At 44.0% G+C, this 20,964-nt stretch overlaps 1 protein-coding gene across 1 annotated transcript in view; it reads right to left on the bottom strand.

The window, feature by feature from the left end:
• Ubr4 (ubiquitin protein ligase E3 component n-recognin 4) overlaps window positions 1–20,964 on the bottom strand; it is a 140,042-nt gene that overhangs the window by 25,419 nt on the left and 93,659 nt on the right. Inside the window, exons 65-87 of the mRNA XM_013032660.1 lie at window positions 20,494–20,572; window positions 19,806–20,051; window positions 18,104–18,272; window positions 17,561–17,705; window positions 16,861–16,946; window positions 15,445–15,532; window positions 15,048–15,241; window positions 14,440–14,679; window positions 13,946–14,084; window positions 13,128–13,253; window positions 12,888–13,016; window positions 11,820–12,163; window positions 10,012–10,102; window positions 9,673–9,757; window positions 9,367–9,494; window positions 6,732–6,861; window positions 6,442–6,599; window positions 5,613–5,722; window positions 4,999–5,140; window positions 4,629–4,710; window positions 4,176–4,349; window positions 1,079–1,200; window positions 160–357 (exon numbers count right to left, since the gene is read on the bottom strand). Coding sequence (XP_012888114.1) covers window positions 160–357; window positions 1,079–1,200; window positions 4,176–4,349; window positions 4,629–4,710; window positions 4,999–5,140; window positions 5,613–5,722; window positions 6,442–6,599; window positions 6,732–6,861; window positions 9,367–9,494; window positions 9,673–9,757; window positions 10,012–10,102; window positions 11,820–12,163; window positions 12,888–13,016; window positions 13,128–13,253; window positions 13,946–14,084; window positions 14,440–14,679; window positions 15,048–15,241; window positions 15,445–15,532; window positions 16,861–16,946; window positions 17,561–17,705; window positions 18,104–18,272; window positions 19,806–20,051; window positions 20,494–20,572 — 3,405 coding nt within the window. The remainder of the gene's footprint in view (window positions 1–159; window positions 358–1,078; window positions 1,201–4,175; window positions 4,350–4,628; window positions 4,711–4,998; window positions 5,141–5,612; window positions 5,723–6,441; window positions 6,600–6,731; window positions 6,862–9,366; window positions 9,495–9,672; window positions 9,758–10,011; window positions 10,103–11,819; window positions 12,164–12,887; window positions 13,017–13,127; window positions 13,254–13,945; window positions 14,085–14,439; window positions 14,680–15,047; window positions 15,242–15,444; window positions 15,533–16,860; window positions 16,947–17,560; window positions 17,706–18,103; window positions 18,273–19,805; window positions 20,052–20,493; window positions 20,573–20,964) is intronic.

Raw genomic sequence — 20,964 nt, 5'->3', positions numbered from 1 at the left:
CCAAACACTGGGAAGAGCTCTCCATACCTCCCTAACACCAGGAGTGGCAAGCAGGTGGGAAGCCAATGCAAGCAAGTTAATCAGCTTCTAATGAGAAGCAGCTGGACTTGATTTCTGCCCATGCTCTCATTCACCAGCAGACTGTCCCATGCTTCTTACCTCCATCCCACTGTCGTCCTCCAGGAGAGCCACCAGGTCACAGTCCTGGCAAATCTTGTTCTTTATATCTCTCATAAGTGGCCCAATGCCTGGCTCATTGCTGCTATATGGATTCCCAGGCATCCTGCCCTGTAAGAAATCTTCTTGTTGGGGGTCCTTCTCCAGGGTCACAAAGAATTCAGTGACTTCATTCTCCTCCTAAAGGACAGAAAAGGAAGTGCTTCAGCATTTCCTGCCACCAAGGGGTGGGAGAGGCAGGTTTCTGCCATGCTGCATCTTCTGTAGATAGTCTGAGAGAAACATTATAAAGAATGGGAAGCTCAGAGGTCACTCAGAACAGCCAGAAACAATCCAAGGAGCCTGAAACACCAGCAAGAAGACAAGGAGTGAGACATGCTCATCAGTGCTGACTCATCTAAGCCAGATGACTGTCTAACCCTAAGCTGAGAAGAGGGTTTCTTTACATGGCACAACTCAGTGACCTCTCATGGGTAACTGGGGTCACTGGTGTTTACTTCCTTCCTCCACAGCAAAAAGGGTCTCTGAACTTCCACATAGCTCAGGCTATGCAAAATGAAGCAAAGAATGCATGCATACTTAAAACTAATGGGGTAAGGAAGGATGAGAGCAACAATGTCTTTGTACTCAAACCCAAATAGCTTCCTCCACAACATGCCAGACTGATCAACAATGAGATTTCAGAAACGAAAGCTAGAATTAAACTAAAATAGTAATAAGGCTGATCTTGACCTTCAAGATAGGAAGTAAGACCAAGAAGATTACTGAATTTTCCATAGTAGGAATGGAAAAATAAGGAGGTTGCTTCTGTTTTATGCCAGTGGATCTTCCTAAAATGTTGTCTGAGTCCCCAAGTGTTATTAGGCTGACACTGAAACCATGGGGAGCACTCACTGCTTACAGGATAAATGATGCTGCACAGCCTCTCAAAGATGAAAACTGGTGTTCGGTAGTCGTCCAGATTGTAGCGCTTGGCTGTCTCAATGCATACAGCCATGAAGGCTTTGGTTTCTGATTCTGTACCTGCCAGAAATCAAAGTGGCCACGTTAGTGAGAAGAGCTTTCTTTGCCCATGCAGAAATGAAACTAAATGTAAAGCACTATGACCAACAGATTTTTTCTTGCTGTTAAATTTTTTTTTAACTTTTTCTTTTCTTTTTGAGACAAGGTCTTGCTATAGCCAAGGTGACCTCAAAATCTTCCATCTTCAACTGGGATTATAGGCACATGTGTGTCACGCCACCTGAGCCCTAATCTGTGAATGCTGTCTATGCAATTCAATTGTAAACTTGATGCTGACTGATTTTTATACTTGAACTACATTCACTGAGAAATCCTTCCAACCAAGTCAACATACTGCATCATCTGGGTTCCTGTCCCTATGTCTCTAAGGATACACCTCCTCAGGAGGGACCGTGCCATATTCAGTTCAGCAACCCCTTGCCAAAAGAGGCTCCCCTCCAAATATCAAGTCATAATTCTGACTATATTCTAGTCACATGGAAAGATGTTATTGTTTATACATCTTTTGGAAAGAGTAAGTATACTGCCCTCTATAGGACCAAGAGCCAACTTCAAGTCACCTGATAAGAGAAATAGGGTCTTTAGATGGGGCTCTGGTGGCTCACATCTGTAATCCTAACTTTTCAGAAGGCTGAGATATGAGAATAGCAGTTCAAAGCCAGCCCAGCACAGGAAAGTCTGTGAGATTCTTATCTCCAATAAATTATTCATAAAAGGCCAAAAATGGTGCTGTAGCTCAAGTAATAGAATATTAGCCTTGAGAAAAATCAGCTCAGGGACAGTGTCCAGGCCATGCTTTCAACCCACAGAACTGGCCCATACATGCGTGCACATACACGCGTGTGCGTGTGTGTGTGCGCGCGCGCACACATACACAGCTTACACTGACAAGATCACAGGCTAGCTGGGCTTGAAATGAAAGTGATATCTGAAGGACTTCCATTTGGGATACGGTTCCTGGACCTCTCTTTACTTCTCACCACTTAAGAACTTAGAATGTGGAATATCTGGTATAACATATGTATCAGCAAACTGGCAGTGAAAAAGATTAGAGAAATCAGAAACCAAGACAAAGAGGCAAATCCCTAAAGCAGCTTTTTGCCTTGAGCTTTGGTGTTTCCACAACCAACCAGGATCTGTGTACTAGATAAAAAGTTGTGAATCTTAGCCGGGCGCTGGTGGCTCACGCCTGTAATCCTAGCTACTCAGGAGGCTGAGATCTGAGGATCGCGGTTCAAAGCCAGCCCGGGCAGGAAAGACCGTGAGACTCCTATCTCCAATAAACCACCAGAAAACCGGAAGTGGCGCTGTAGCTCAAGTGGTAGAGCGCTCGCCTTGAGGTGAAGAGCTGAGGGACAGCGCCCAGGCCCAGAGTTCAAGCCCCACAACCGACCAAAAAAAAAAAAAAAAAAGTTGTGAATCTTTTGAGGCAGGAGTCTAGCAGAAGCCACCTTCCACCACACATGCACGCATGCGTGCATGCGTGCGGGCGCCCAGACACATAAACATGAACGTGGCAGCTCAATAGACCTAGACTCTTGGTATAAGGGTCAACTAGATATATCTTTCCTTTCCTCAGTCAAATTGCTTTCAGGAAAGCAAATTGTCTTTCCTTAAAATATGGCACTGAGTAGGAAACAAATTTCTAAGAACTTACAAGCCATCCCCTCACAGGGCTGTGTGGATCCAACCTTACACTACCTGAAGCCTGAAACACCTAAAGCTCAGAACTTCCCTGAAGGCAGCTCTGGATGGCAGAGCCCTGGGACAACAGACTGCTTCGCAGAAGCAATTATGAATTCTATCTAGAGAAACTCATTGTCAGGTTGTAGAGTTTAACAATATGAAGTCACAGTCAATATCATGAAATACAAAAAGATTTAAGGTATGTGTTTTACAAGAAAGAACCTGAACAAAAAGCAGTAAGATCAAACTTTAGAATGATTAAGTACAATGCCGGGCGCTGGTGGCTCACGCCTGTAATCCTAGCTACTCAGGATGCTGAGATCTGAGGATCGCGGTTCAAAGCCAGCCTGGGCAAGAGAGACCGTGAGACTCCTATCTCCAATAAACCACCAGAAAACCAGAAGTGGCGCTGTAGCTCAAGTGGTAGAGCGCTCGCCTTGAGCTGAATGATTAAGTACAAATATGCTTACAATTACAAAAAGGAAGGTAAATGTGAATGAGCAAGAGATTATAAAATCTGAAACCATAGGCCAGGTGCAGTGGCTAAAGCCTATAATGCCATCTACTTGGGATACAAATTGATAATAATTGAAGGTCAGCCTGAGCATAAAAGCTCACAATACTCAATCTAATCAATGGCTGGACCAGTGGTATATATGCCTGTCATTAATTCTATACTACAAGGCAAGCACAGTACTGGACGCAGAGGTATGGACCTGTCATCTCAGCAGCAATAGGAGGACTACAGTCTAGAACAAATGCAAAAAGGTACTGGTGGAGTAGCTCAAGTAGTAAAATGCCTGCTTAGCAAGCACCAGGCCCTGAGTTCAAACCTCCAGACCATCAATAAAAAATATAAATAAATAAATTTAAAAATCTGGAAATATAAGAATTCTGATAGATTAAAAACAGATTACTCACAGTGCATAAGAGATTAATGAACCAAGAAATTATCCAAACTACAACACAAACACACCATGAGATTAACATGGAATTCCATAAGTACAAGGTGGACAGAGCAGAGCGAATTAGGGACAAGGTCTCAGAACTTCCCAGACTGAGAACCCTTGCACTCCTCCAACCCCACCCCGTGAGCGCAAAAGAAAAACTCCAAACTCCAAACTTATAATTCCAAGAACCAGTGCTTGAGAGATGGCTTTCTCCCTTATATATGGGGAGATCCGTGCCACCCCTCCTCCAGCTCTGTAGCACTTGGGGGTGTAGACCCATGCACCTTGTCAGCTCAGGAAGGTCAAAGGATACCAGCACTAGCTGCAGATCAGGGCTACCTGTGGTCATGTCTTCCAGCATCTCCAGCAGCATGTCCTGGGTTTCATCTATCAGCTTGGTCCTCTGCACCACCAGCTTCCGCAAGCACAGGTACCCATTCAGCACGGTTCCCACCAAGCGACTTTTAAAGTGCCTTTTGATGGATTCCACCTCCACGAAGGAAGACAGAAGGCCTGTGGGGACAGGAAAACATGGTTTCAAGAGCCCTCCAAGAGACTACAAGCAAGGAAGGCTAATGTCATCACAGGCCATGGGCAACTCAAAAAGCAAAGCATATCTGTCTTTGTTCAAAGCACAGAACAAGTAGGTGATCAAAAGAAAAATGAGCAGTATGAATCTGCATTATGGTCAACACAAAGAGGAAGGAAGAAGTCAGCCCAGATTCTAGGAATTAAGATCAGTCCTTAGCACACGCCCTGGCTGTCTGAAGGGAAGGTTCACTGGTTCTTTACCTGTGAGACTTTTGAGGGCATATCCCTGCTGCAGGTCAGTGCTCAGGGTGGCCTCCTCCAGGGCAAGCAGGCGGGCTATTTCCTAAGCAAGATGACAGACACAGTGTGACACTGTTGCCACTAATCCCAGTCACCTCCATCATCCCAGGAGTGTGCAAGCACCAAACAAAAGCATTCAGCAGCCAGGTCTGCTCAGTCCAGCCCTTGCAGAATCGCTTTGAAACAAGACAGCTGCAGAGCTGTTGAGGACTGCTAAAAATCCCCAAACAGCCTAAAGGCCCTGCAGACTGCTACAGCCATAGGATAGTTACAGTACAGTCAAAAGTCTAGACTGTTACAGTGAAAGGAGTTAGGGGAGTGGGAGGAATACCTTGGTGATGAGGTTGCCTACGTAGGGCAGAACTCCCCGAGCTGCCAGGTAGACCTTCCAGTGGGCTGAGGCGATAAGCTTCTGGTAGAGAGCCAGGTACTCAGCAGCACATTCCCCAGCTATGCTCAGCTCGTCCAGATAGCTGCCATCAAGAGACAAGTGTCCACAGTAATGTCTAGTGGTTCTAAGATACCCAATGGCTCCCTCCTCCAGATCTTCTGCTGTGCCTCTCCTCTTCCAGAAGTGGAGGGAAGGCATCTGAGAAACCCCATATTCTCACATAGGAAGAAAACAGAGAGCCACAGGGAATGAGGGCTGTGAACTCTACCCATTCCTACCTCAGAGCTACTGCCCCCAACAAGCACCTAAGACAATGTGTGCAGGCACTTAGGTGTGAGCACCTGAGAACAAAGGGTCAATCAATGAACACTGCTGTCTGCTTTACCTCCCTTAAAACACAGCCTGGTGGTGCTATGTTACTTCTGCAGTAGGGAGGGAGACGAGCACACACCCGCACGGCTATACCTCCTAATCCTGATCTGCAAATGTCCACTGCAAAGAGGAAAAGGCTGCTGATGAAGTGAATCACCTCCTCATCTCACCCCAAACTATACCTGGTGAGGAGGTCGAGGACCTGCTGCTTGCGGCTGGGGATGGTGGCCAAAGCCTCCACAATGGTACAAGCTGCTTGCCGGGCAGCCTGTGTTGCAGGAGTAAAAAGCACCTGCAGGATACAGAAGAGGAGAAGCCTGGGTCAAGAGGACATCCTGTTTTACCAAGCTCCCAGCAGGGGAGTTGGCTGCCACACATCCTGAAGAACTCTGGGAACCTCCCAAGGGAAAGAGCTAAAGCTCCAGATCACCAGCTAACAGTATCCAGTTACTACAGCCCTGGGAAGAGGCTGCTGAGGAGTTTCCATTCTTCATGGAGACTTTTCCACCAAGTGGCTGGGAGAGCACCTCAAGTTAACTCAAGAAGGAAAAGTCAGGTTGGGAAGGTGGCTCAATGGTAGAGTGCTTGCCTCACATGCATGAGGCCCTGAGTTCGATTCCTCAGCACCATATAAACAGAAAAAGCCAGAAGTAGCGCTGTGGCTCCAGTGGTAGAGTGCTAGCCTTGAGCTAAAGAGCTGAGGGACAGCGCCCAGGCCAGAGTTCAGGCTCCATGACCGGCAAAAAACAACAACAACCAAAAAAAAAAAAAAAAAAAACAAGAAGGAAAAGTCAAACAAGCTTTGTTCTTAGCATGGATACCTGTAAGCACAATTTCATTTAATTGTGTCTTGGAAGTAGTGCTTTAACCAGTTCACCATGCTGGTGGTTACACCAAGAACCCTTACTGCTTTGAAAGGACCCAGCAATAACAAAGGGAAAAAGAAAGCAGAGCAGACAAGTGATGATGTCCAGACACAGGGAGTGAGGGACCTGGGATACAGCCACTTACTTGTCGCAACCAGTTGTTATGCCCCAGTTTGAGATCCAGAGGGGTGGTTCTCTTCCCTCGCCGGCTCAGGAACTGTTTCCACCTCCATACATACTTCTCAGTCAAATAGAGATGGTGAAGCTCTGACTTGCTGGGAGACTTCCCATTGCCTTCTATCCCTGAAAGGTCAAGGTCAAGGATTGTAGGGAGAGATAAGTGTAAGGTCATGATGGTAATTGGGGTGGGGGAGAAGTTGTGAGGACAGAGGCAAGAGGGGGGCAACTCTCCATATCTTGAAGGGATCAATATACCTCTGATAGGAAGACACTTCTTCCAGGCTTCATAGGATGCCTTGGGATCTCTCTTGAGCCACAGCTGAGCCTGGGCATGGATCTCATTGCAGTATGGCTTCACAGTGGTGAGGGCCTCGACAGGGACATCCTAGAGGAAGCGGGGCAATGTAAGAGCTCACTAGCACGCTGAGCCCAGTTCTAGCCATGGAATGGCCCTGGCAACCCAGGAGCCACTTTCAAAGCCGAGATGATCTGGAGCAGCAACATGTACATCTTCTATGTCCAAGTATATGTTCCTATTAAACATCCGGATCCACTTTAATAGAAGTCTCTATGTTAGGCCTAATGGCAGGCTGCGAGCAGACAATGCCATAATCCACACACTAAATCCTATCCCTGTAGTTTCCCAGAATAGAAACCCTCCAGGGGGTCATTGCATTTTCCAGAATGTACACAGTTAGCCCCCACAGAAGAGGGCCTGCCCAGTTATAAACAACTGGCAAACTTTCTGGCCTCAGGACCTTGTTATGACGTTCTTCAAAAATTACTCAAGAGGGCTGGGAAGGTGGCTCAGTGGTAGAGCGCTTGCCTTGCATGCTCCAGGCCCTGGGTTCGATTCCTCAGCACCACATAAGCAAAAAAGAAAAAAGCCGGAAGTGGCGCTGTAACTCAAGTGGTAGAGCACTAGCCTTGAGCTGAAGAGCTGAGGGACAGCGCCTAGGCCCAGAGTTCAGGCCCCACGACCGGACCCCCCCCCCAAAAAAAATTACTAAAGAGACTCTACAGAACTTTTATTTGTGTGGTTAGATCTATCAATATCAACCATATTAAAGATGGAAACCAAAATTAAAATAATATTATTCATTTAAATACCAATTATCTAATTAATATATTTTCTGAAGCAAATAATAATCTATAGAGAAAGGAGTGGCACTGTTTTTGGGTTGTGGGGCTTGAACTTAGTGCCTGGGTGCTATCCCTGAGTCTCTTTGTGCTCAAGGCTAGCATTCTACCACTTGACCCACAGTACCACTTTCAGTTTTTTGGTGGTTAACTGGCTGTAAGAGTCTCACAAGGACTTTTCTGCCCAGTCTGGCTTCAAACTGCCATTGGGGTCCAGAAGAGTAGAAGTTTTTAATTGACAAACATTTAATCCACAACTTTCCCATCAGTTATTCTTTCAGACAATTGTGACCTTGCAGAAAAGCAGGGCTCAGCTAACATTTCACAAGAGCCCAGGAATTAGGACTCTTTGTCACACTGCACATTAAGAAGGCTGGGACTCGGGTAGAATCTCCCGTTTTATTGAGGATGTTGTGATGCCTCCTCAAGCTAGGCTCCAACAACCTCACCTAGCATAACCACCAATAGAAAGAAGAGAGCAAAGACTATCTTAGAGAAAGTTTTGTTGAAAAGTTTTGACTGAAAAGTTTCTCTTTTCAATCAAAGATGGATTTTATTTGCTGGGAATTAACTCTAGAGAGAGAATCCATCCAGGGTAAGGAAGCAGGCAACCTAGTCCTTCCTTTGGGAAAACTACCAGAGAAGACCAGGAGCTATAAGATGATTCTCTTGTGTCTAGCACTTTTTAAGCAGTCATACACTAAGAAGCCTTTTCCCCAACAAGCATGACCCATCTGAAGGGAGCAGGAATCAAAAATGGATCAACCTATATACACGTAACACTTATCAAAATGAATTGCAGGAAATGGAATCAAGAGGGTTTTTTTGTCAAGTGTTTTTCTGTTCTTTTTGTTCTGTTTGTTTAACTGGCTTTGGGGGAGGGGAGCACAAAATGGAAGAACAAAAGGTAAACAAATGCAGCAAGCAGTACTCAATAGATGCTATGTTGAAAATGAACTACATAACTCATAAGTGGGTATGGGACATAAAAACTGGGAGAGAGAGCAAAGGAAGAGGTGACACTGTCCAAAAGAAATATGCTCACTCCCTGACTTACATAATTATAACTGCTCTGTATATTATCTTGGTAGTAACAATATTAAAAAACAAAAACAAAAAATGGATCAAGGCAGGCCAGACTAGAGAGAGCCTCAAGAAGGCAAGATGGGGGGGGGGGAGAGATGGGAAGGGGGAACAAAGGAGGAGGCTACAATGCTTGATAAGAAATGTACTCATTATCTTGCCCATGTAATTGTAACCCCTCTGTACAGTATTTTTACAATAAAAAAAAAAGAAGGCAAGATCATGAGAATGAATTATGGCCTACATATCTATAACCCCTACAGCAAGTCAGTCTGTAGCTTAGTGATGGATATTTCAGAATAAAAGCTTGAGTTTTATTTATTCACCTAATCATGACGTATTGTGCAGCTATTATACATACATTGCTCTAGTATATACTAGGTAATAGAAATAAAATTTAGCAAGTCATACAAGTGGGAAAGAACCCAGTGATTTTTGGGAGCCACAAGTCATTTAAAAAGGTAGTCTTTCAATGGCTTTTGCTTTCAAAGCACTTAAGCTTTTATATTTTCATGTTCATTTTTCTCCAAACCTCTTTCTCAAAAACCTCAACCCATCCACATGTATGCTCAACAAAAACAAAAGCAGCCTAGCCAATGCATTCACAGTACGGCATAGACCTTCAGGAAGCAAGTCACAATGCTCATTGTCCTCCCTGGCCCCATACCTTGTTCTTCTTGCTGGTTGGGGCAGGTGGCTTAATAAGCTTCTGCAAGATCCTCAGGCACATGAGGGTGATGTTCTCGACTACCACAGGAGTCTTAATATTCACAGCCATGAGGAAAAGGCTCAGCGCTAGGGACCATCAGGAAAGGCAAGGTCATGATCACAAAAATATGCCACCTACCCAACAAGGCTGCCCAACTGTCCTCCTTCTTCCATCTCTCCCAGTTGGTGCCAAGACTATGGCTTAGTGCCTCCTTTCCAGTCTCTGAAAAGCCCTGACCCAAATCCAGATGTTCCCTGAGCTCACCACAGCGTAAACGGAGCTCCCAGCAGCTGTCCTCCTTCGAGATGGAATCTGTCAGCAGCAGCATCTCATACTGCAAACTACTTGCCTAGAGGCCAATGGGAAGGCACATGAGTCAACAAGGATCTACACAGTCAGTCCCAGACTGGGACTGAGTCCAAACTGATCTCAGGATTCATAATGAAATGTCTGGTCACAGATGGCCCCATCAGGGACAAGGAGAAATGGAGACCCCCATTCAGTAGGCTCCATCTGAGAAATCATCTTAGGATGTGATCTTTGTACATGTGCTGCGCTTGGCCTCCTAGAGGGGTCTGGAGGACTACTGGCCGGCCTACTCACCAAGTCAGGGTTGGCCCGATGGCCTTTCAGAGCTGTAGAGACTTTGCCAATGATCAGGTCATTCATCTGCTGGGTGGCTTCTGGATTATCTCTGAGGAGGCAATGGAATGGAGTTCTGTCATTCAAACATGTTATGGCTAGAGCTACCTCGTCCTCCTCCTTCCTTCCCCAAAGCAAGACTAGAATACCACAAAACTCTGTCTGTAGTGAAAGGGGGTATAGGTAGTTGTTTCCTTTTCTGTAAAGAGATGCTGACTGAGGGTAGAGCGGCACATACATCAGGGGTCTACACCCCAAGTGGCAGGATATCAGGAGATGTCAGAGTCTTCAAAATCTGAATCCACACTTACCATGGGTCATGTTTTCCTTATCTTTTCTAACTGCCTCCATGTCATTTCCCACATGGTACTTCCTATGACCTTTTGTATTGTATTTTATTTTATTTTTTATTTTTGGGTCTGGTCGTGGGGCCTGTACTCTGGGCCTGGGTGCTGTCACTCAGCTCTTCAGCTCAAGGCTAGCGCTCTACCACTTGAGCCACAGCACCACTTCTGGCTTTTTTCTTTTTGCTTATGTGGTGCTGAGGAATCGAACCCAGGGCCTCAGGCATGCAAGGCAAGCACTCTACCACTGAGCCACCTTCCCAGCCCCCTATGACCCTTTGTAAAAATGTATCTTCTTTAAAAACAAAAAACAAAAATGAGCCAGGCACCAGTGGCTTATGCCTGTAATCCTTGCTACTCAGGAGGCTGAGATCTGAGGATCTCAGTTCAAAACCAGACCAGGCAAGGAAGCCCATGAGACTCTTTATCTTCAATTAACCACCAGAAAACCTGAAGTGGTACCATGGCTCAAGTGGTAGAGCACTCACCTTGAGCTGAAGAGCTTAGGGACAGCGCCCAGGCCTAGAGTTCAAGCCCCATGACTGACCTAAAAAATACACTATCTTGTCACTCTTTGCTTTCAACATAGTTTAATTACACTCTCCTGCAGGGGTTACCACCCTGCTTTATTTTCCCCTACAATCTTGTTTTCTGGAATCACAGTTTTCAGTATTTGCTTACTGATGCCCTCCATATGTAGAATATCAGATACCTGAGGGCAAGGGCTTTGCTTCATTTACCACTGCACCCCCACAGTCTCAAATAGAACCTGGCATTCAACAGACATTTGTTAAATGAGGGACTAAATTTATCCCACATAAATAAAGCTCTGGATGCAATCTCTCATACCTACTAAGTACCATGTAAGTTATTATTTACAAATTATTTCACCCACACTTATCAAATGCCTTTAAGGTACTTATATTCCTCATCTGTTTTCAGATAAGGAGATAGATGAGTAATGTATAAGCTCAGGAGAAATTCAATAATTTTTCCAAGGTACATGCTGCAAAATGTCAGCTCTTGAGCCTGGTTCTTTTTGAGCTTGAGTCAAAGTGTTACTCCTTCAGACCTTCCTTAGCCCTCCCTAGGCTCCATTGACTGCTTTGGTTAAGTATTCTTGAGTCCAAGCGTCCCTAAGTTCTCTTGTCCTCCTTCACCAAGAGCAGAACATCTCCTCAGTACACATCCCTGGAACCAACAAGGTATATGCCAAACAACCATTTACAAGGAAGCCTAGTTGGATAATTGACACCCTCAGTCTTCCCATGATTCCTCTGCGATAAGCAGACAATCACCACCAGACAATCAGAAACATGATTCTCTGCCACACCCTTAGTCCTTCCAGCATCTCCTCTAGTCCTCTCACTAACACCAGGGTGAGTAGGCATTCCTAAGGCCCATAATTGTGGAGGAGGTGCTGACCGAGTTAGGAGGCACATGAGCTGGCGGACCTCCTCCCGCATGGCTGCAGCTCCTCGGCGAAGATTATAATCGAAGAGTTCCCGGATAAGGCCCTGGGAGACAAGGATATGTCGCAGAGCTGGATTGGTGGCCAGGGCCCTGAGGAGTGTGATACAATGCTCGGTGACGGCAGAAGCACAGCCATAGCACTTGGTGGAAGATGTGTGGCCACAGCCCAGGACGGATAAAGCGCGGTACTGGCTGGCAGTGAATGTGGGCTGCACAGAAGTCCGGGATGATTTGGTGGCTGCTTCCCTTTGCTGCAGGTCATATTCCAACAACTCCTTGCGTGAAGCAAAGACTTTCTAAAAATGAAAAGACAAAAATGAAATAGGCAATTAAAATAAGCACAAAGGAATTAGAAAGTTAGTTTCACTTGGAAAACAACTTCATCTGCATTACTAATTCAGTGTTGTCAATAACCTCACAGTTATTTTATCCTCATTTTACAGAAGAGGAAACTGAAGCTTAACAGATGTTTCACAAATTAAGGGAGCCAGTCAAAAATCAAACTCTGATCACAGGCTCATCCTCTCTGTAAAACTGTCTTTTAAAAAAACCAAGGGTCAGAAACTTGGGCATGTTTAGCAAAGATGGGATGCCAGTGATTGGAGGGCTAGGGGGAAGTAATAAACTGGATGTTCTCTTTGGGTGAAGCTTCACCGCCTGTGGCTGGCATCCTATCATGGAGTCAGTGACAGAATGTTCATATGCAGCCCACCTGAGCTGACTGCAGCTCTCTAATCCTCTAGCCTACAAACATAGCGTATTAGAAGAAGGGAATAGAATTTTGGAAACTTTTTTTTTTCTGGAAGCACTAACTGTTCTAAATACAGATTTGTTAATGGACAAGAAAAACATTCTGTCTTACAGCCGAAGTCAGCACTCTGAGAAGTGGCAGAAATTGCAATATGGGAGGCACTATCTGGTATACTTTACCAAAAGGATTGGGAAAATACAACACCAAGAACTGAACTGCAATAGGACTGCTGTGAAAACAGCCATCAATTTTATTTGGAAAAAACACACCTGGATGATTTTGGAGAGTTCATCAAATGAGTTCTTGCAGTCACCACAGTACTCCTGAGCCAACTGCAGGATATAGCGATTTACACTGGCTGATGTGGAACTGATGCCCCCTGCCGTTCCAGAGTCTTCCTGCAACCCAAGAAGTAAACTGTCAGATGTCCCCCTAAGATGACTTCACCTAGGCAGTCTTCTGCTGCTGACACAAAACCCTCCCTCAGTGACCATCCAGTCTGGGAATACCTGTGGCTTTTCTGGAGCTGCCTCATTCACTTTGCAAAGCAGGTTCTCCAGCTGTGGCCTATGTCCCATCAATTGATGATATACTCGGTCAGCTTTGTCCAGAAGTGTGTTTATGTTGGAAACAGCCTACACAGGAAGAGAAAAGGGACCTGTGTGAAGTCTTCTCAGCATGTTGACTTCCCTAAGTAGTCCTAACTGCTGATAACTTCTTGGAACATTTCCTATATGTCACAATGTTGTACACTATCTCCCTCACTCACAATCCTATCAGATAGTATATTAATTTTATATGAATAGAGAGGTATAGAATAAAACAAAATGTAATGCTCAAGAAAAATTTATGCAATGCAAGGTCATAAAAGCATTAAAAAAGACTAACTGGAATACGAACTTTTTGTCCTTCTGAATCCAAAGCTAAATGTTCTGCTATTATCCCAACAGGACCCCTTTTCACAGCTCTTTAGCATCCATCCAGACCTAAGAGATTATGTCCCTGATAAGCTAACATTAAGGAAAAGCCAGCAGCCTCAACTGAAACAGTTATGGAACAAATACAAGGCATGTCATATGACTCCTTTTTGCCTTTCTAAACTGGTGTTATCTGTTCCTAGAGACATGGAGTTTCAGTACCAATCTCCAAACTCATGGGTCCAGTACACATGATGCCATTATTTGCTTCTATACAAAACCTGCTCCCTGGGACCCAATATTTGCTGGATTGAGGAAGACTTGGGCCAGAAGTCAAGACAAAAATGCAACAGCATTGCTTGACGTTCAAATAAACCCACTGTCTAAGTGCATGCCAGATGTGACCATACCTTCTTCCGGTCTTCCTCATTTTCAATGGGATCCACTGCACAGCAAGGCTTGGCGTAGAGCATGAAGTCAAAGCGAGCATATTTACAGAAGCCACAAGCATTGCAGAGGAAAGGATCCTTTTCATCATAGTTGATGGATCTAAAGAACCAAAGTGTTAGATCAGTGGAGCAGCAGCGATTTGGGTTATGTAGGTGACTGAGGAAGAGGCTATACCACATTTATACTCAGGATGCTAGTGCAGGAATTACTGAAGGGATAATAATCAATAACCAATAGATGGAAATGAAGTAATCAACCACACTGGATGAACACAAACACATGTGCAGACACCATTCTTCCAACTCCCTTTCTTCCCCTATTCCTCATCAGACTCTCCACTCATTCCATAATCATCTCACTAGCCAGTATACCAGATAATAAAATTGCCCAAAGGGACAGTTATGGAAAACAGGAAGGGTGTGAGCCCTCCCCTGGGGGACAAGCCGAGGATTACCTGCATTTGTGACACTGGTACACATTCTCTCCACAGTTGCCACACACCCCTGGATTAGCAGGAACAGAGGCACTACAGCGTGGGCACTGCAGGGTCTCTGTGGATGCCTGGTAGTTTTCATAGAAGTCTGCAAACTCAATCATCAGGTTGGAGGCCACAATGGGCAACGGCAGGTCAATCTTCACTTCTGTCTGACCGGGGGTCAGCTGAACTTTCTTCGCTTTGTGCCAGCGGGCTGGTCTAAAAGAGACAGTGTTAGGAGACAAGAGAGCCTACGTGCCTCTCTTTTAACTCTCAGTAATAATAGCCTAATGAGAGGGGGGAAGAAAAGGAAAGAAAAGAAAACAATAGCTCACTGAGGCCCTGGAGGTACCCAAGAGTAGACTGGTGAAAAGCTGCCACAGGATTCTGTGGTACCACTGGACTAACTTTAAATATCCTTAAGTACCTGTGTTCCCCTTTTGTCAGTCAGGCATGACTGGTGTGGCTAAGAGGACATACTGGCTCCTAAGGATATGTTTCTTTGCCCCATTCCAGAACTCAAAGCCAACACCTGGAATGAAGCCTTACAATCCTGCAATCTCACCCCAAGTCTGAAAAGCTCATACTTGTTTTTCAACTCCACGATGGCCTGCACAGTTCGGTTGTTATAATACAGATTGATAGTCCGCACCATCTTGGTCCGTTTTAAGTCCCCAATCTTCACTGTCACTTTGCTGATGGTGTGACTGCCAATCAGCTTCACAACCTGCTGGGTGGTGGTGTATCGTGTGTCCACTTTAATGGAAGACAGCTTGATATACTAGACACAAAGGTACACAAAAACACAGCATTAATACAAGACTAACAGTTCATCAGGGCAATTCATTCTAAGGTAGTGCTGTAGTAGGCAAGAAGCCATACCACTGGTGACCAACCACCTGAGGAAGAACATCTATGTCATAATAACTAATCTCTGGAAATGAGAAGCCAGTGGACCTGTCATGCTAAAGAGATGCTACTTACACAAAATGGCACTTCTGGATTGTTACACACCAGACAGGGATCACTCTCCAGATAATAGCCATCGAACTCCACTAAGCCGGACAAGGTGCTAAGGAAGAAACCAGTTTCAGCATAAAGAAATTTTCATTTTAGGAAATATTGAGCTTCTCAAAGAAGCTAGGACAAAGCCATCTTCAACATCCCTAAAGTAAACCCCATTCTCCCATAAGAACACAAGGGTAGTAAATAATCCCAAAATGCTATACAAGTCACAGGAAGGAAATTTAAATTAAATGACCTCAGATGTTTCATATGTTTGAGCTAACATTCAATGAAATCTTAAATTGTATTTAACTGACTCAGAAGAATCATAATTATATATTAAATCATTGAGCCAGGTATTGGTGGCTCATGCCTGTAATCCTAGCTACTCAAGAGGCCGAAATTTGGAGGATGAAGGTTCAAAGCTAGCCCAAGCAGAAAAGTCCACGAGACTCCATCTGCAAAATAATCAGCAAAAGGCCAGGGCTATAGACATGGCCAAAGTGGTAGAATGCTAGACTAGCAAATGGTGAAGCCAAGTTCAAAGACAAATAATCAATAAAATTACTGTATGATATGTTTAAAATAGTACCAAATTGTATCTTTTTTTTTTTGCCAGTCTTAGGGCTTGAACTCAGGGCCTGCGCACTGTCCCTGAGCTTCTTTTGCTCAAGGCTATGCCCTACCATTTGAGCCACAGCACCACTTCCAGCCTTTTCTATTTATATGGTACTGAGGAATCGAACCCAGGGCTTCATGCATACTAAGCAAGCACTCTACCAACTAAGCCACATTCCCAGCTCAGTAAACTTGTTTTTTAAAGTCATTATTAAATCAGGGAAATAATAAACCATAAATTTAATCAGTGTCCTCTTTCAAGTCTCTGTGATTGTGTTTTTAGTTAAAAAAAGAAGACAGTGTCTGTGAACTTTTTTGTATGGGGCCTGACCTCAGGGCCTGGGTGCTATCCCTGAGGTTCTTTTGCTCAAGGCCAGTGTTCTATCCTTGAACCACAGCTCCATTTCTAAGAATCTCACAGAATTTTTGCTCAGGTTGGCTTCAAACTACAATCCTTAGATCTTAAGCCTTCTGAGTAGCTAGGATTACAGAAATGAGCCATCAATGCCCAGCTTGTGAAGTCATTTTTCTTATTTACATTAAGCCCTCAACACCAGAGACCTTCTGATACTACTGCTTACCCAATCATTAATTCAGTGATTATATTTTGAGTGCCTTCAATGTGCTACGGCCTGGGAGGAGCCAAGGACTGACAAGTTGAAATCAATGTACCTGAAGACCTTTTTAATTCATATGAAAGGACTACTCAATAGGAAATAGCTATTCAAAGTGGTGACTGCACTTCAAATAGTAGGAATCAAAACAAATCTCATTCACCTGTAAATGTTGGAGTTGGGATGGTTGGTGAGAATATGGTTTTGAGTCCGAAGTATCTCAACAGCCTTCTGTGAATACTCCTTCAACTGAAACAGAATTCAGAAAAGAAATGTAATTAAAGCTCAAGTCTTTATTTGTTAAAGACTTTTTGCCTTCAGCTTGTTTCTGTTTTTTTGTTTGTTTGTTTTTGGCCTTCAGCTTTGTGGCTAGAGATTATCCAACAAGCACTGAACTTCTCAGTAGCCAGTCACAAACACAAAGATAGTCCTAATTCCCAAAGGTCTAATGGATTCTATTTTCTTATAAGTCCTCTCAGTCTCAGCAACTGCCACCTTTCAGATCCAATGAAGGAAGACATTATGCTTAAGGAAAGGACATGGAATGATTTGTCTAACTGCAGAAACATATTTTGGACACAAAATCAGGGAGGACTTTCTCTCCCAAGCAACTTTATTGAGCTGCATTTCCTCACCCTACATTTCTATTTCTCTTGGCTAAGCCAAATTCAGATCACATTCCTGTGCTAATTGTGTTGTTTTCATGGTTTACATGAAGGACCTATAACTTTAGAAATACAAAACTAGATATATTCAAAATAGATTCACATATGAGAACCCTACCCATAATGGCTATAATGTTTTAAACTCTCAAGAAAAAATTCAATAAGGCAAGTTAGCATCTATAATAGATCAGTTGTTACCTTCTTCTCTGTCTGTATTGTTTTCAAGGAGAAATATCCCAGTAGATCCACAAACTGGGCAGCCTTACGACCATAAGCTGGGAGTTCTGGCCAAATGGACCACATGAGATCTAACAAGAGCTCCTGTTGAGATTTGCTGGAGTTTCTGTAAGTAAATGTCAGCTCATATTAGCAAGCAGCAGCAAACTAAGGCACCTATATTTATCACCAAGGCCTAGACACAATGTCTAAGCCCCTACAAGTAGGGTGTAGGCTGGAACCCTTTCATGGTAATATGGCCTAGCCTTTTGCTTTCTTCAAGTGGTGATTTAGTCCCATCACCCAACTGTAACTTACAGCATAAAACTGAGCTTTAGATCTGATAAGTTAAACCTGGTCATTTTACAAATTAGTGATGAAATGTCTAGTGCTCAAGGATTCAGGCAGGCAGAAGTACTAATTAATACCGTGACCTAAAGTACGTAACATAAAACCAAAGGGAAACTCCATTATGCACCCTAGTCCCAGACCTGTGGAGATCTGCAAACTGAGCCCTGGAGCTACCTGTAGATGTGCAGCGTCAGGCAGTGGGCCTGCCAGCGCACAGAAGAAGAATTGGACTCCAACAGGAAACAACGCAGAAACTGGATGAGGGTTTCCTTATCAGCAAATTTGTTCAGCTGGTTCACCAGAGCTGTGCACAGCTGGTCCTCCTGGCTACCTGAACTCTCACCTGCAAAATTAGGGCAGGACTGAAGCCTGAAAAGTAACAGGACTCTAAACATTCATACAGTGAGATCAAAGGAGGATATTCTTAGGAGAGGATCACAAAGACTCAATAGCTATTTGCATATGATCATATAAAAGGATGTTTATCGAAATGAACTCCAAGAAATGGAAATGAGGTTTTTTTTAAAAAATTAATTTTTTGTGGGGATTTTTTTTTTTTGCTTTTCCCTTTTTATTGCTATTTGTTATTTCTATACTTTTTGTCTTGTATGTAAGTTTATCTATTTCGGGGAGGAGGAGAGAAGAGGAAGCACAGAAATAGTGGGACAAAAGGTGAACTAATGGAGCAATGATATTCACTAGATACTATGTTGAAAAATGAACTATACAACTTGTAAGGGAGGGGGCTGGGTAGGCAAAAACTGGGAGAAAATGAGGGAAGAGATGATACATGAGGGAAGAGATGATACATTTCAAAAAGAAATGTAATCATTACCTGACCTATGTTACTATAACCACTCTGTACATCTCTTTTACAAAAAAAATAAGTTAAAAATAAAAAAGTGGGCTGGGAAGGTGGCTCAGTGGTAGAGCGCTTGCCTTGCATGCATGAGGCCCTGGGTTCGATTCCTCAGCACCACATAAGCAAAAAGAGAAAAGCCGGAAGTGGCGCTGTGGCTCAGGTGGCAGAGCGCTAGCCTTGAGCTGAAGAGCTGAATAACAGCGCCCAGGCCCAGAGTTCAGGCCCCACAACCAGACCCACACCCCCCCAAAAAAAATAAAAAAATAAAAAAAAAGAAGTCACCTAGGTGTTTAGGGCCAAGTTACCAGATGAAGGGAAGAGAGAATGATGGAGGGAGGAATATGGAGAGGGGGAATTCTATCCCATCTCTAACTGTTTTTACCCTAAATGGTAGAATCTGCAAAACAATTTTCAGTTGTTCACTAGAGAACAAATAGATTGGCCCCAACTGACATATAAATATGTTAATACAAAAAAAGCACAGGACAATATGCCTGTTATAACCCTAGCACCAAAGAAATATAGTTAAGGGGAGAAGAATTTCTTTTCAATAGTTGGCTATCTCAAACAGTAAACTGTAGACAGACTAAGTAACTGCTACAGATAGAGGCTAAGTAATAACTTGAATGCAAAGCACCTCCACTGCTCCCAACCTGCAGATCACCATCTCAAGTCCCCAAGGCCCATGGAACAGAGAAGCTAAGGTAAGGGGTGTGCTGAAAGTTGACATTTTTGGCACACTCCTGGTTGGCTAAGCATCACTTCACCTAACTCTGACAATCACTCTATAGTCTATTATCTATTATTCCATAGAAGCAGCAGCTTGGCTTACTAAAGACTACTATACTTTGCATAAGAAGTCACATAATTGTCAAAGGTGTCACCACAACTGAAAATGACACTACAGAAGCTTGTGGAAAGCCCAGGATAAATGACCTTTTAGAATTTCAGAATAAATGATGTACTCCAAGAGTTAACATATCACCGTGATTAGCACCAAAAAATTACTCTTACTATCTTTTTCTTTTTCCTTTTCTTCTTTTTTGCTCTTTTTCGTGGAAGATTTGGACTGTGTTGCGCCTTGTCCAGAGCTGGAAGCCACAGGAGCAGAGGAGGAAGCGGAACTGGAGGAACCTGTGGAGGCTGCCAGGGCCGCGAGCACTTTGCTGCCACACAGAGCACAGGAGAGCAGCTGCAGCAGCACTGGGGACACACCCTCATCGACCAGGAAACTCACTTGCAGGAGGAAGTACAGGACAGCTGCAAGCAGAGAAGCAGTGATGAGCTATGGGGGACTGAACTACTTACACAATTAACAGAAGGGACTGTGCCACATGACTGCAGCTGCCCTATTCCCACCAGCTTTCTCTCCAAGTTTGCTTTGATAGATGCTACCAGAAAGAAGAAAGATCTCAGTGGATGAAGACAACTGCAGACAGATTCCAGCCTTATTGGAAGGATTCTCTAAACTCTTTGACAACTGTTTTACTGCCACCACCTGGGTCCTGCTCTGTACTCCCAGAGCTCCCAATTTTCACCACCAATCCTTTTCACTTGTTAAGTTACTGTCTTCTTTGCTAGGCAGAGTTCTGTCTCTTTATCTTGCTCATGGCTATATCTCTAGCATCAAGTTAATACTGAACACAGGGCAAGCCTCAATAAATAGCTCTGGGGGAATGAACAAAAAAGAAGAAACACTTACAGTCATCTTTGATGCAGAATTTCTGCCAGTTGATGGTTCGCTGGGCAGCAATCTCTGCACAGGCTTTCAGGTGTTCCATCTGAAAGGGAAGCCAATCACAGCCCAAATATGCACACCTGCTGCCTTAAGTGCCTGTCACCCCGTTTGGGTCCATGAAGTAACCACTGTCTTCAATTCAAGGGATGAATGGCAAATCTGGGAGCAGGGTATGCTCATAAGCATGCCTCACAAAAGCCTATTTCTGTTCCAATCCCCATCACACAGAATGCCTTCAGGTCACTCACTAAGGCAGCAAAGGCAGGTCAGGCCATAAAACAAACTATAGTCCAATTCATTTTTTTTCCTTACTATAAACAACACACAAGATGAACAAGCTAAGAGTTCACACTATCTTCTTTCCAGATGCTCAAATAAAAAGTATTCTAGTTACTCCCCTAAGTTCAAACAGTTTCTCTCTCCTCAGGCAGTAAG

The sequence above is a fragment of the Dipodomys ordii genome, unplaced genomic scaffold (assembly GCF_000151885.1).
Source record: "Dipodomys ordii isolate 6190 unplaced genomic scaffold, Dord_2.0 Scaffold6, whole genome shotgun sequence".
Classification (NCBI taxonomy): domain Eukaryota; kingdom Metazoa; phylum Chordata; class Mammalia; order Rodentia; family Heteromyidae; genus Dipodomys; species Dipodomys ordii.
This window is presented reverse-complemented; position numbering and strand designations above follow the sequence as displayed.